The sequence below is a fragment of the Sparus aurata genome, chromosome 7 (assembly GCF_900880675.1).
Source record: "Sparus aurata chromosome 7, fSpaAur1.1, whole genome shotgun sequence".
NCBI classification, from domain to species: Eukaryota; Metazoa; Chordata; class Actinopteri; order Spariformes; family Sparidae; genus Sparus; species Sparus aurata.
In genome coordinates this window covers 31,985,454-32,001,483 of record NC_044193.1, presented here as the reverse complement: position 1 = coordinate 32,001,483, position 16,030 = coordinate 31,985,454, and the positions used below count along the sequence as shown (strand labels likewise).

Below are 16,030 nucleotides of genomic sequence, written 5' to 3'. Positions count from 1 at the left end.
ATTAGCAATGCACAGGTGCCGTACGCAGGTTAGGGGTGCAGCATTAGTCTATGCAGAGATGAGTGGACCTCAGCAAACCTCCATGAGCCATTTCTTCGCGGGTTGTTCGAGTAAAAGAAATGAACAAGTGGAAAATGCTACCAAAAAAAAAAGCAAACAGAGCTTCACTCGCATGTATGACATCTCCTATATAAAATATGGATTTGTTGCAACGGGCGATTCGGAGGTGCAAACCCCATTGTGTGTTTTATGTGGAGAAACGCTTGCCAACGAAGCAATGAAGCCATCCAAACTCCAAAGGCACTTAAGTACAAAGCATCCTTCTCACAAAGATAAACCAGTGGATTTTTTTGACAGGAAAAAACGTGAGTTGGATTTTTAACATTTTTAAATTTTATTTAACCTTTATTTAACCAGGAAAAAGACTCATTGAGATTAAAAATCTCTTTTACAAGAGTGTCCTGGTCAAGACAAGCAGCAGCATATTCATACATACACACAAACACATGGTAGACATAGACATTAAAAACACTCAGCATCCAAAACAGCAACATTTGAATGTCAGCTACAGTAATAACAGCCTCAGGCAAAACATCTACAACCAGATGTTTTTGCCTCCAGGTCATCCAATTTCACCTTAAAAGAGTTCAACAACACCAACTCCACCAATGTTTCAAAGTTTTTTGCAACATGTTCCAGGCAGAGGGAGCAGCAAACCTAAACGCTTTCTTTCCCAGTTCAGTCCTGACTTTTGGGACAGACAGCAAGAACAAATCCTGAGACCGAAGATTGTCCCAGCGTTACTTCGGTTAATGTAAGAAGGAAGAAAACCTAAAATTGCCTTATCAATGAGAATATGCAGGTGTCTCAGTCTGCGTGTTGATAAGGAAGACCATCCAACCCGATCATACAGCGTACAGTGATGAGTCAGTGCTTTAAAACCAGTGATGAACCTCAGAGCTCCATGATACACAGTGTCAAGAGCATGTAAGCTTTGAGACGAGGCATGCATATGTCACGGGGGTGTGTTTTCAAATATGAGTAAATAAATTAGCTAAAAGAGGTCTCTACTGGGGAGCCACTGGCCACGACAACTACACACAGGAGTTAGGAGTGGAGAATGGTGATTGTCTCTTTATTTCACACACACACACACACACACACACACAAGCTCATGTAGGCTAAGATATTATAAAATGCAAGGCTTAAGCAGCTGTTATTAAAAACAGGATCAACAAAGGAGTCCACTGTGGTGTTTGGTGAGCTGGAGGTAGAAGGGCGGGTCCCACAGTTCGAAGTCTCGGTATAGTGTCCAGTCGCCCGGTCACCTCCAAATACACATACAGAGAATGCTGTTAATATTTTCTTTCTGCGTCTGGCGAAACCCCCTGAAGAAATAATTAAAAATCACAATGTGCATGCAACAAACAAAAATATATAAAACACGAAATAAATCAAAACCATACAGCATGCACATAAAGTTCCATTAAAATAAATAAAAATCAATGAGTTTTTTCCATCCGCTATTCAGTCAAGACAGTTAAGATGAGGGGAGTGGGATAAAAACGGTACTTAGCTCAAAGAAGGGGTGAAGCTCACTTCTACCCCTCCACGTTTCCCGCAGTGCGTCTCCCCTGTACCTATGGTCGACCCACGCCGTCTGTGGTCTGCTCCGCTGCTCTCGTCTCCGCCGTTGCACGCCGTGTGTCGCGCTGCCCGCTGCTCTCTCGTCTCCGCCGTTGCACGCCGTGTGTCGCGCTGCCCGCTGCTCTCGTCTCCGTCGTCGCACGCCGTGTGTCGCGCTTTGCCCGCTGCTCTCATCTTCGTTGGCACGCCGTGTGTCGCGCTGCCACGCTTTGCTCCGCTGCTCTCTCGTCTCCACCGTAGGCTGACTGTCGTCCCTCCTGAATGCTGCTCCCTTTCACCTGTGTCCGCCCCGCCTTCTCTGCTGCTCGACCAGTCGTGCACCTGCAACCTCCTGTTCCCTTCCGGGGGCAGCACTCCATGGCACCAAACCCTGTGGAAACAAATTCAAACAGCGCCCCCTACTCCACTGGTCCCATCACCAGACGCAGCCACCCTGTGACACATATATAAAACATCACCATAGTCCAGAACAGACATAAAAGTGGCAGTAACCAGGATTTGCAGAAGCAAGTTTTAAAAGCCACAACATCAGCTAACTTAGCTGCAACGAGGGCTTCATATCTCGTTGCTCACCGGATTGCCAAAGCTAAAAAGCCCTTCACAATAGGAGAGGAGCTAATACTGCCTGCTACAAAAGACATCTGTCTCAACTTTTGGGGGGGAAAGCAGCTGACATGGTGGGAAAGGTTCCACTTTCCAACAATACTGTTGCCAGGAGAATCAATGATATTGCCGGGGATATTGAGGGACAATTGCTGGACAGAATAAAAGCATCTCCGTGGTAAGCAATACAAGTGGACTGATGTAGAAAATAAGGCAATAATGTTGGTGTACGTCCGATATGTGCATCAGGATGAGGTGCATGAAGATTTACTCTGTTGTCGTTCACTTCCGAGCTCAACCACCAGCTCAGAAATATTCAGAGTGTTGAAGGAATACGCTGCAGGCAGAAGCTGAAAGAAGTGGCGCCGGAATGCGAGGCAACTCACTGCATGCTTCACCGCGAGATGCTGGCAAGCAAGAAAATGTCCCCTGACCTCCACACAGTCCTAAACGACACAATACGGGTCATTAACCACATCAAAGCCCATGCCCTGAATTCGCGGATGTTTGAATTATTGTGCGAGGACATGGATGCTGATTACAGGCGCCTTCTTCTACATACAGAAGTTCGGTGGCTGTCAAAAGGAAAAGCGTTAACCAGAGTGTTCGAGTTAAGGGAGCAATTACAGAAATTCCTCTACGACAGTCACCATTAGCAGAGCACTTTAGTGACGAGAGCTGGCTCTCAAAACTAGCATATTTGAGCGACATCTTCATGTCTTTGAATGAGTTAAATCTGACGATGCAGGGGAGGATGGCTGACACATTCAGGCTGGCAGACAAAATCGGGGGATTCAAAGCCAAACTGGCAACCTGGGCACGGCGCGTCAACCGGGGTGTTTTTGACATGTTCAGCAACTTATCCAGCTTTTTGGTAGAGCCGGCGGGACTTGGCGGGACACAGCCACCTGACATCACTGTCTGCTGCGTTTGAGCGCTATTTCCCATCTTCAAAGGACCCGAGGAATGGCAAAGGATGGATACGTGATCCATCGACGATGGTCAAGACCGGCTCCCATCAAAACAAGACGACCAGCTGATTGAGCTCAGGAATGATGGAGGACTGAAAACACTCCTTGATTCAACATCACTGTCATCCTTCTGGATCAAAGCATCGGGAGAATACAACGAGATCGGCACGCTCGCTCTGAAGACGCTGCTCCCGTTCCCAACGTCATATCTGTGCGAGGCCGGTTTTTCTGCCATGACCGCCACTAAGACCAGACTTAGAAGCAGACTGAATGTGAAGAATACCCTGCGCGTCTCACTGTCTCCCATCACGCCCCGGTATGATGTACTTGTGGCCGGCAAACAGGCCCAGGGGTCTCACTGACACTGATTTCAGTAAGTTGATGACATTAATATTTGTAAAGTGGTCCTATTTGATGTTTAGTTTTATTGTATCCTGGTTTTGAAATATGTTTTGGATGCATATTGTTAATGGAACCACAGAACAGCTGACAAGTCTTCTTTGCAGCTGAAGAGGAACTGTATCATATACACGTTATGATCACGCACAAACTGTTCTGTTCTTGTTGGTCTGGTGACTGGCCAGGTATTTTCTTGTGTGGTTTGGTCTAAGATTTGACAAAATTTGTAAAGCCTGATCTCTACATTTAGCTACTTTTAGAAATGATAGGCTGAAATAACTGTGTGAGTTGCCTATTGAAATAACGTTAATGTCTTTCGCAATACAAAGGGGCCGAAATGTCTAATTTTGAAGTGGTCTGACCATTGAAATAGGCTGTTATTTTCATAAAATAAGCGTTTTTCACCACCTGTTGGTGGGTTAATATATGAAACCATTGTGCATTTAGCACTGTAAAAGAATGATATAGCATTTTGAAATGCATTGTTTTGTCTTCAATGTATATTAAAGTTGACATAAATTGCCAACCGGTCTGTGAATTTTTTTTATGCTTCTGCCGGTCCTTGGCACAAAAAAGGTTGGGAACCCCTGGTGTAGGACATAAGACTGGCAAAACAAAGTGTCTTGTGCCTGTCGCACATGATATTTCCATCTTATGAGATGTTTGCTGACGTCTGTGGGAGAGTGAGAAAACAATAACTCCTCAGAGCCATCTTCAGGCACACCGCTTGAAGGGACCATGTTGAAGCTCACGGTGAGGGTCATGTCTTCACTGTCCTGGCACGAGTCTAAAGGGAAAAAGAAAACAAAACACACACATACTTAAGAGTATACAATAGGACTAACACCACTCACTACTAGCAATGATCACACACTGACTGTGACGAGGGCGTTTGATACATACTCGTATCGGGAGCTTCATTTAGCTACTAGAGCTACGGCAGTTAGCCGGCTATCAAAATATGTGAGATGATTCAGACTGGGTTTGGATATATTTGTACTTGCCTGTTCTGTTGGGTATAACAGTAAACAGATGCTAATGGAATGGCTAACTTTGCTTACTCTCTTATCGAGGGCTTAAGTTAGCCACTACACTACAGCACTCGCAATTAGTTAGCTCGTTAGCAAGTGAAGGCCTAACACTCACCGAAACCTTATAACGCTGCTCCCTGCGACTCACCTGGATAAGACTGACCATCTCCCCATTGGCATAGCTGAAGCTCTAGTCTCTACATGCCCCGACTTATAATGATGTTCGCCTCTTTCTAGGCTGTTATCCTCACCTTGGAAAAAAGCGCTGAAGTAGTGCAGAGAGATCGGCAGAGAGAGAGCAGGTGGTGACGTACATCATTCGCGTGGAGAGCAGCGAAGGGCTGTAGTTCACAAAGCGGCCTCACACAAAACCTAACATTATCAAGCTTTTTCACGCTAAATTGTAGTCATCTTTGCATGGAAAATTATCTTTAAAAACCACATACAACAGTGAAATTCATGGCACAATTCATACGGGACCAGAAAATATTTTTTATCTTTCCACTGACTGTCATTCATAATGATTCGCGTCTGAGGTCCCATGTACCGGAAACTGAAGGGCGTGACTTCACCACTCTATTGGATGATGTATGGAGGGGGAAGGTCCTAAAGTTCTTCCGAGCGTGGAAGAAGAAGGTTTCACTTTCAGCAAACCATGGTGAAACAAACTCTGCTGTGTGGCTGAGCTGATAGGTTTCACTTAACTTCCACCAGGGGTCCGTTTCACAAAGCAGGTTCAACAAACTCTGAGTCTAACCCTGAACTCTGAGTTGATCTACTCTGAGAAAGGAAACTCTGAGTTTTCGGTTCCAGAACAGCTGATTTGAGTTAGTTTGATCAACTCGGAGTAGTTTAACCTGGAGTTAAGCACGTGCACCACAAGTATAAAAAGACAGCATCAATGGAGCCCCGATTCGACGAGTCACCATGGCAACAGGGAAGAGGAGGGCTACGTTTTTCACCCCACTGAAATTGGAAATATTAATGCGCTCATACGGTGAGTTTGAGCACGTTTTTAGAAGGATGTGTAACACCGCTGCAGCAGCAAAAGAGAGGGAGACGGCGTGGGAGAACATTGGTGCTCGGGTTAATGCGTAAGTTTAAATGTAGCCTAGTCCTTTGCAATCACAATAATATTACAGGGGGAAACTGCTTGAGTGGTAGCCTATGAATTTATTTCATTTAGGTGCAAACCTGAGGGGGAGAAGCGCACTTGGCTGCAGCTTAAGATGAAACATAAAAACATTAGACCTCGGCATAATCTCATGGGGGTACCTCATTTTGGTCATGTTTTACATTGTAAAGTAAATATTAAGTGGCTGTTTGACTGTACAGTTGTTTTATCCCCAACATAATGCTGCTTTCACACACATAAATGTCTTCTCATCTATATCATGTTCTGTTAAATAATTAAGCCTATTTAAACTAACACAGACTTCTACTCAGCCAACAGAAAGAAAGCAGATGCCCGTAAAACGGGTGGTGGCCCAGCACCGCCACCTCTAACGGAGGCAGAGGAGCTGAAAATGATAAAGATGTCTAGGGCGAGGCACACTTTTCTGACCGCTCTGCATACAGTTGCCTTGCTCAAGTGCTCTGCATCTCCGACGTTGTATAAAAAAACTCCCATTTGCAAAAAAACGCAGCGCAACACACAATATCTGCTGGGATGTGAGAGCATGACTTCGGTTGATAATGTTGGAAATGTAAGGACGGATTAGGTTGTGTATGTAAATGATGGACTGTGACGTGAAACGGTACCGCTCAAAAAGATAATTGTCTGGAAATGCAAGAACATCTATGCGCGGTCTGATAATCATCTCCCGACGAATATTTAATTCTCTGCGCAGTAATGCTGCACCTTCATCCACGGGATCATTATTAAAAGGACATGCCATGGTAGTGAAAATTGCCGCCACCTCATATACCTTCTAATGTAGGCCTACTGACTGATTTTTGCAATGATCAATGAGAACTATACTACACCAAAACTCGCCTGCTGACTGAATGAATGAGGAAATCAAATACCGTGTGTGGCTGAAAGAGGGCGGAGACAGACAGAAACTCGAGGTTTGTTTAGAAAAACCTGGTCCCGACCAGGTTAGGTTCATAGAGTATGTTACCATGGTAACTGACCGAGAGCTTAAGTTACCTCTCTCTGTGAAACAGGCTAGAGTTACCCCTCTTTCTCTGGTTTGAGTTACCTCCCTTTGTGAAACGGAAAACTCAGAGTTTCCCTCATTTCAGGGTTAACAGACTCAGAGTTTTCACTAAACCTGCTTTGTGAAACGGACCCCTGAGGTTCTCCGGCAGGCTGTTCCACATATTTTGGGTTCAACAGATTAATTCAGTCTAATCTAATCAATGTTTATTCATTTTAACACACCTCTTAAAAAACTGCCACTCACTGGAGACAGATAAGACAGGTGGTCCACAGCTGAGAACTGGGCGCCGGTCGGCCTCAGGTAGTGCTAGAAGTTGCTGTCATACAGACACAGCTCCAGATGTTGAAATTCACTGAGATGGGTGGCACAAATAAAAATTAATAAACCCTGTGATCCATCTCCCGCCCTTAACTCAAGGTGGGTATTCTTCTCGAGTTTGCTCCGAGGGCACCATTATGTTTACTGACATATTTTATGTTGTAGACAATCCGTGACCATTCCGTGACAATCTTAAGATCAAGCTCATCACAGACATTATTCCACTGACATTGACATTACAGAGAACAAAGTCTGTTCCTAAGGACCACATCTGGACACCTGCGCTGTAGCGCCCCCAGAGACAGCAGAGTGGATACACTGTTGTTTGTCATCAACAGTTATTGACTTGAAATGTGCTTAGCTCTGTCTGCAACATAGACGTTTATCTTATCAGTAATAGTATAGTAACGGAATCTGAACTCTCGCCTTAATATATGCACCGAGTTTATAAGGTCCATTGACAAGAACACTGCAGATGTTTTCATTTATTATTCATTTCTAGTATATTTTCTGAGCATCAAAGAAACACAGAAATGCTGTTGGATGATGATATTGGTTAATTGGCTTTTCCAGTCTCCCAGAATTAACAGAGTGAGTGGTGATCAGAGGATGTTCTGGTGTGTAAGGCAAACTCCCAGGCCACACACACACACACACAAAAATGTGTAGCAGCTGCAACATTTTTTCTGCAATCGTCTGCAAAAAGGAAGGACTCAGTTCACGGAAAACCAGTATCATTTTTAATAATTACACATATTTACAAAGATGCGATGAAGCAAAAATTAAGCGTATCCAACCAGCATTATGTCAGAGAAAAATCATGGACTAGGTTCATTCATTTTTAGATCAAGACTCTCTTTCTTTGAGATGTCTGAATGGCCCTCACTGCTCTATAATGTGGCTTTAGGGAGTTCATCAGTTCATCCCTCAAGAAAACCTGGTGTGCACTTACATCAAATGAGATGGAGTTTAGGAGGAGAAAGCCTCCTCGAGTGTTGGAGTGATTTCTATGATTTCTTGAAGTGTGTGTGTGTGTGTGTGTGTGTGTGTGTTCATTGTGGTGGACTAATTGGTGACTGTGGAACTGCTTCCTTATCTTTCCTCTCTCTATCTTTTTCTTCGCTGCCTGACAAGGCCCTACAGCTAATTGAAACCCTTTGACTCAGGATCAACTAATTAATCCTATTATGTGGTTATCAAATTAGCACAGAGGTTAGGTCAGATTTCATCAAATACTTCTTAGCCAATGGAGAGCTCCCTCAGAAGCGCAAAGACAGAGAGATCGACACTAAGCTCACTTAAGAGGCGGCGGGGTCTTCTGTTAGTAACTTTAATCTTTGCTCCTGGTTATCACAGATGTGTTGTGCATGTACTTGATTTGATCGCAGGCTTTTAACAGCACAAGGCCCCAAATTGGGTTATACTAAGTTGCTTGCTGTGTTTAAAGGTGGAAGTGTCAGAAGTAGAAACAGCCTAAAGCTTCTCAGTATAAATTAGTCATGGCTTCTTGCAACTGAAAATTCTAGTGGATCCTACCAGTGCAGACACAGGTGATGTCAGAGAGCAGACCAGCATGTGTTGGGCTGGCTTACACTGAGCAGCTGTTTGGCTGTCTGGTGCAGGTTACACACTCATCCTTAATATTAACAGTGACAAAAACTAAGTTCTTGATGAGGGCTAGGTATTAACTGAAATAGTTCAATATTGATGCTTATATGATACTCAGCACTTCTTGCTGCTTCCTTAGTTTGGAGAATGTTTAAAGTGTTTTAACCTTTTTTCATTGAACAAAACTGCTCAATGCATATGCATCAGTGTTAAGAAGCAAAACTTTGTTAAAGTCTAAATAATGAAGATATAGTCTGAAGTCAGAAAAGTTTACTGATTTACATCCGACCAAAAAAAAAAAATTACAAATGCAATCAAACATTTGATCCCAAATTTTTCAATAATCAATTCTACTTTTACGTTTCAGTCGGCACTCATGGACCTGGTATCAACATCCGTCCTGAGTGATCTGATCACAAGTGAACAGCTCTAATACAGGTGTGAATGCAGCCAGACACTTTCAGGATGAATTTGAGCTCCCGTCACTCAGACTACATTCAGAGGTGGTCTGGGACATATGTGAGAACCTGTTCTTTCAGCAGTGTGTACACACGTGTCCTGGCCCATGCTGAAGGACTGCCTACTCAACTGACTTCCTCTGTGAAACCAAAAGAAGGCAAAATGGAGTACACACTGGTCCAACCATTGAACAATTAACTGCACTATCCCTGGACTCCCTTAGACAAAGAAAACCATTGGTGTGTTTCTGTAAATTCAGCATTAAATCAGAACATGAAATTGTTTGTCTCCTTGTAAAAAGTGTCAGTTTGTGGCAGCATGTCTGTACCAGCCTGTCTGTTCTGTGTCTAAAGTGCTAAAGTCTTACCTGCCAACATTTAGCAGCTGTTTGAGCACACTGTTTACACTGATTTCACCATTTACACTCCATTTATGAGAGAAGACAACATTTTACTGACAGTACATGTGTCCAATTTTACATAAACCGTAACCTATATAGGCTACTTCTTTGTCCCTGTGGTGAAAGTCCCCAACTCCCTTTAAAATCCCTCAGTTTTGTGAGTTGCAGAAGAAGCTGTATGAACTTCGTAAAACACTATATACCACAAAGTCTTGATTATTTAGGCCTTCTTAAAAATTCAGCAATTGTTAAACACGAACTCCCTCCTTTGTGTAAAAAACATTGTGTCAATTTGTCCCAGTGATGCATGTGACTATTTGCATATTCAGCAGGTAAGTGAGATCCAATCACAAGTGTTCCCTCAAAATGCATGTTGATGGCAAGTATGAGCTGGTAGATTTAGAGTTATTCGCTTGTGATCAGATCACTGAGGATGGAAGGTATCAGGTCTGAACAGCCTCATTAAAGTATTGAGTGTCGTTAACCAGCCCTGTTTTTATTCTAAGGGAGCAGACTTAGTCTAAATGAGACGCACCCAAAGTTGTGTTTTTACTGCATTGCCTACAGTCAAAAACATATGAGTATGTGGACTTTCCACGCAAAGGACAGGCAGCACAGGTGTGCAGGTATGAAAATTACGTCATGTGGCCACAAGGATGCTGAGAGTATAATTTGGCAGTTATATAGCACCTTCTTCCTGGACCCGGAGCCATTTACCTGGCTGCTACTATACATCCAGTGAAGTGGGAAAGCTGTTTTTCAATCCAGGCCTGGTCTGTAGAGGCAACACCCTTTCAGCCACACCTATTGTGAAACCTGTACATGAAAAATAATTTTAATACTTCCACTTAAGTATTAACTTGAATGTGTCATATAGGAAAAATATCAAAAATCAAATATTACCAACATTAAAATAAGTTCAGAAGCACTGTTGACTCCATGTGCAGAAATAAAGGAAAAAAACATCTGACTGAAGTGAAACTGTAGGACGAGTCTTGTGACGATGACCAGCTGAATTTAAACAGCAGATCTGTTCTGGGACTGACATGTCCTCAAAGGAAAAGTTTTATATTTGATGTTTTCTGGTTTCTTGATACTGAAATGTGTATTCCTTTGTATTAAGCACCACTGCTACAAGAATAACGTCTCTTCTTTGCTTCTACACTACAGTCACCAGTGAAAATCTGTTTACATAGGGTCTCTGTGCCCCTATCGACACAGCTGTCCAGCACACAAGTACACCCGGCCGCCCATTCAGAGGTTAAAGAAGCATTTCTGATGGATATCTGGACACCTTGTTTTATTCCTTTTTGGAAATAAAACAATATTACCAATACATTTGAATATCATTAAAATGCTATTTGTCTGCAAAAACAGATTGCTGTCATCTCATTTGGATGTTTAATAATCAATCTAACACCATGTAAACCCAGCCTTAATGCAGAGATGGAAACACACAATGAGCCCACAATGGAAATGGACAGACGTTTCCACGAGACAGCACAACCAACCGGTCGTGTGATCTTTTTGACCGGCTGCAGATGGTCACGCGATGGCAGCTGGTGTGGAAGAATCTCAGCTCGCCAGCAAGCCTGTACACACTGTGGAGGCTGGAGCCAATGAACTGCTTTGTTTTTCAGCTCAAGTCCTGATATAATTTGTTTCTAAAGCTGCCAGACTGATTGGCAGCGAGTATACCATGGCCTTTATACACATTAATGCTGGGTTTTAACAAAAATAGGGGACTGTATGGATGCTGTCTGCTGCACAACCCTCATCTGTGACAATGATAATGTGGTAACCAGGACACAGTCTTCACATAAACCAGGCTTTACCCTCGAGCAGCCACTAGTTGTAATATTTCGGATGTTGGCTTGGATGCTACTCTTAAATCTATGTACTAGTCAATTCTCTGAATTAATTCATTAACAGCCAACAGAATCAATTATGTCCTCCAAATATATTGATTCCCCTCAAAATTGTAATAGTTTGGACCAACCCCTGCAGAGTCTAGCCTTGAGTGAAGAAATGTTCAATAAGATTTAAGTGCAATCAGAGACATTGTAATTAATAAGATCTTTGAGGCACTTCTTAAATAAAAATCAATCTCACCGTTTGTTTTCCCCCCATTGTTCGTGAAATTTGAAAAAGATAACAAAAGAAACCTTTGTTACAGATGAAAATGTGCCACTTGCATCAATAGAAAGGCATCGTCAATTTTGGATTCACTACCTAAATTATGATACACAATTTTTTAAATTTTGTCGTTGTACATTCTTGTTTTACGTGAGGCATCGCCCCCCTTCCCCCCACAAGATAAAAGAAATAAAGAAGGAAATAACAAAAAAAGAAAGGGCAAATACAATTTCAAATTCTTCAGCAGAACTGTCATATTTATCCAGGGATGTGAGACGGGCTGTGTTCATGACGGCAGGCACAGAATGAAACAGGTCTCTGTTGAAATTACAAAGCCAGTCGTGCTTTCACACGAGGATGGACATTCTGAGGGGGGAAAAGAATGAAGCCAAAGGAGAAAAAGAAAAGAAAGGAAAAGGGGAAGACAACGTAACGACAGGGAATGTTCTTGAAGTCCAGTGTATTTGTTTTCCTTGTGCATACCAAGAAAGAAGAGTTTGTACCCCAACAAAACAATCTGAATCGTCTAGTAAGGAAAAATTCCTGTTTGCCTTTTCGTGTCGACAGGTCCAGGGTGAGTTCATCCTCCCTGTTGTCCTTTACTCTTCCTCCTGCTCCTCTTTGCCCTTCAGAGTTGGCTTGCAAGTGTTTTTTTTTGACTGAGATGGCAGCTTGGACAAACAGTAGGTGGGCGAAGGAGGAAGCTGGTCTCTCCCTCATACAGACTCTTCCGTGGATAGCAGCAGGGGGTTGATGTATTCAAATCCCTCAAACTCTGACTGGTCTATTCTCTTGATGACGTCCCTAAAGAGAGGGAGACAGAAGGAAGAAATAGAGACGACGTTTCATCACAAAGCCAGAGTACAATGCTATCCAGAACAAACCTGGCTCTTTTTCAAGGTTCAATTTTTAAGGTAATTTCATTGTCATTATACAACTGACACATTATGTAAATGTATATAATGCACATTTTGCCTCCTGTATTTAATACACATAACGTAAAGTCCTTTCTATATTTTACCTTTTCTCTCTTCAAATCTTTTTTAGTATATTTTTTGTATTTTAAAGTCTTGTACTTATTGTATTTCTGTATGTCTGTCTACCTGCTACTGTGACAAGTGAATTTCCCCGATGTGGGATAAATAAAAGTCTAAAGTCTAAAGTCAACACTGTAGGCAATTTCTTTAATTTGCGTCTGGGTGAATGTAAACAGCAGCATTTGATTATATGGTTGGCATCTTCATATAAATGGTTTGAAATCAGGTGAGCTCTGTCCATCAACTGACTGTGTGTGAGCACCAAGCATCCACGAGTCCATCTCGCCTTGTCCAGCTGTAGTTCTGCAATCTGTCAGCTCGGAAGTATCTGCTGCTGTCTGACAACAGATACACAAGTATCTGCTGCTATACCACCAGACTACAGAGCAGACTGTGAGACTCCTGAACTCATCCTCAACACTCCACTCCAGCAGCTCCACACTGCCGCTATTCTGCTTGAATCAGTCTGTTAATTATTCCACCATGTGACGCAGGCCTCCATGATGCTCGTGCTATGTAAAATCAATCTGTGATATGAATCAATGAGCAATGGAGCACTGTGTGTGAGACAGTGCTGCTTGACTTTGTAAGGTAAGAGTTTGTGTGCTTGTTTATGTGCGAGGCGGATCATAGCGCATCGCTATTCTACTTCTTAATTGAAGTCTTGTGACAAAATACTTTTTAACTCCTCCCTGAAAATCTTTAAACCTCTGTAGCACCAGAGCTGTGTGCAACAAAAAGCTATTCACATTCATTATGTATGGTAGTCAATCTAGTTTTTCATTTATGTAAATTATGTTTTGCAGCTTTATATTTGCAAACCCTTTCTTTGTATTTTATTCTGATCACAGAAGGTTTTTTAAGAAAAAAGGCTTGTGATGACAGGCTTTGACTGACAACAGAACATTCAGCCCACTTTGTATGAAGTATAGATGTTTTTTTAAATATTTTTTTTTACAAACATGTCATTATGCAATCTTGTATTGCATAGCATTATCTGCACCTTAACCTCTAGATTACCAAGGCTTCTTTTATTTTGACGGACTGAATTCTAAAGTTGGAACCAAATTTCACGTTCTTAAATAAAACCAGACCTGGACATATTTGTACAGTACATATGACTGTTAGTGTGTCCTCCTACAGTTCAGCTTAAGACTCTAAACAATGTATGAATCAAATTTGGTAGCAGAACAAATCCTTCACATATGGCCCATGCGTTGCAAAAGCAAAAAGTCTCTAGTGTCTATTGTGGGTCTTACACATTTTCACCATTTAATAACATAAACCTCCCTGTTTTTCTTGATACCTGCTGCTACTATTCTGCAGAAGGTCTACAATCATGCTGACAGCTGGAAACCATCGGATGGATTGATGTTTCGGTCTTAATGTCTCTCCGAATAAATTCTTAAAAACCTGTAAAAGGTAATTTGTTAGTACATGCTGTCAAGTAAGAGAGAATGAACGAGTGTAGACCAATAAGTGGAGGAACTCAAAATGCTGCCTTGTTTCCTGAGTATGATGCTTCCATTAACAAAGGCATAATCACAGGTAAATTGAGCGTAACCTCATAAGTAGTGGGCTCAGAGTGGTTGGGTAAAAATAAATGTACTCCCTTAGCAACACTGCTAGCTTCGTCTAGCAACAGGCTGTTTACTCATCTCTCTCTCTCTCTCTGTCTCTCTCTGTGTATATGTGTGTGTGTGTGTGTGTGTGTGTGTGTGGTGATGGTGAGATGAGGAACTGAAGCCCAAAATGGAGAAAGGAGGCCTCTCACTGGGGAAGGCTGAGAAGTTTTCTCCCATCAGACACTAAGCAGAGGGCTTTGAAGTTAAAACAATAGGTGTGTTCACTGGACTTCCCCCTGGTGTACCAGGTGGGTGGGGGTCTTACATTAGAGGCCACCGGCAGTGTGGAACAGGTTGCAGATCCCACCCACATAGAGTGCAGGGACAAGTGAATGAAATGCTACAGTGTTTTTGTTTCAGTTTGCCGGCTAGAATACTGATGAAGTAAATATTTTTCCTCCATCTGATCTCATGTGAAGTACTCTCACTGTAGGAGTAGGTCAACTACCAATACAACAATTAGATTTAGAAAATGCTGTTTTTCTATTTGGGAGTTTCGGAATAGAAAGACGAGGCTGAAAGAAAGACCACAGAGAAAAACGAGGGGAGAAAGGTTTTGGGGATCGACCAAAACAAACAGTGTGTTCAACCAATGTAAATGTTGCCCTTCTTCCAGGTTTGACCTGAAAGCATTACTAGATGCAGACTGAAGAGGAGATCTGGAGAAAGGGACAGAGGAGGGAGCGAAGTGGGATAGACAGAACAAGAGTAACGCAGGGAAGAATGACGATATCTGTTTTCTAACTGACATTTTGGACCAGTATAGAGTGCTTGACGTATTTTTGGAGCCTAATCTGGAAGTTAGCACTGCCCTCGTTCCCTTGACAAAAAGCCAATGGGATTTCCAATTGGATGTTGGGTTATTACAGAAAAAAAGCTTTGTGGCAAACACAAGGTTCTGATAGTTAAGTTTTTTCAAGATAATCTTCACAGATGAAGACCACTTTCAGGATTTATAAAACACTATAAGTAAACAGCTAAGGTTAGGCCAAAACAGACGACATTGTGGTTGCATGACTTCAACATCACCACATACTGTACAAACCTTTCTATAAACTGATCAATGAACAAGTTGTAAAGTCAGTACTGTAACTAAAGTGGGCCTGTAAAGACAGACCAGTGTGTCGATATGTCTCTGTGTTCGCTGTGGTTGCCTTTAATGTCCCCGAGAACCTCTATAGTTCCAATTAGACACTTGTTAGCCACCACCTTTTTTTAAAGATTTATTTCTGGCATAGACACCTTTATTAGCAGTAGACAGAGAGGAAACAGGGGAGAGAGGGTGGGATGTGACATGCAGCAAAGGACCTCTGGCCGGAATTGAACCGGGGTCGGCTGCGTTTATGGCATGTGCTCTAACCACTCGACCTCCTGCGCGCCCAGCCACCACCTTTTAAAAGACACATAAACACTTTGAAATTCAGACATGGGGTATTTATTGATGCATTTAATGTTGTAGAACCAAACATCTCTTAAGCTTGTGTTCACTTGTGTCCACTAGGGCTGAAAGTCACCACACACCACAGGGTTCATGGTACTGACAGGGAATAATTCTCAAGTTGTGTTCAGTTGTGTCAATTACGAGCAGTGTTGGGGCTCATTACTCAAAAAAGTCATATATTACACATTAC

At 42.5% G+C, this 16,030-nt stretch overlaps 1 protein-coding gene and 1 long non-coding RNA gene across 7 annotated transcripts in view; both read right to left on the bottom strand.

Annotated features, from left to right (window-relative positions):
• Positions 1–370: 370 nt before the first annotated feature.
• LOC115584446 (uncharacterized) lies at positions 371–4,672 on the bottom strand. The gene is made up of 2 exons (XR_003984538.1): positions 1,641–4,672; positions 371–1,388 (listed from the first exon to the last, which is right to left on the bottom strand). It is a non-coding gene; the product is annotated as an uncharacterized LOC115584446 (long non-coding RNA).
• Positions 4,673–7,851: 3,179 nt separating this feature from the next.
• prkcz (protein kinase C, zeta) overlaps positions 7,852–16,030 on the bottom strand; it is a 197,049-nt gene continuing 188,870 nt past the window's right edge. For all 6 annotated transcript variants that reach the window (XM_030422231.1, XM_030422233.1, XM_030422237.1 and 3 more), the window contains one exon: positions 7,852–12,541. In XM_030422231.1, coding sequence (XP_030278091.1) covers positions 12,454–12,541 — 88 coding nt within the window. In that variant the 3' untranslated portion in view covers positions 7,852–12,453. The remainder of the gene's footprint in view (positions 12,542–16,030) is intronic.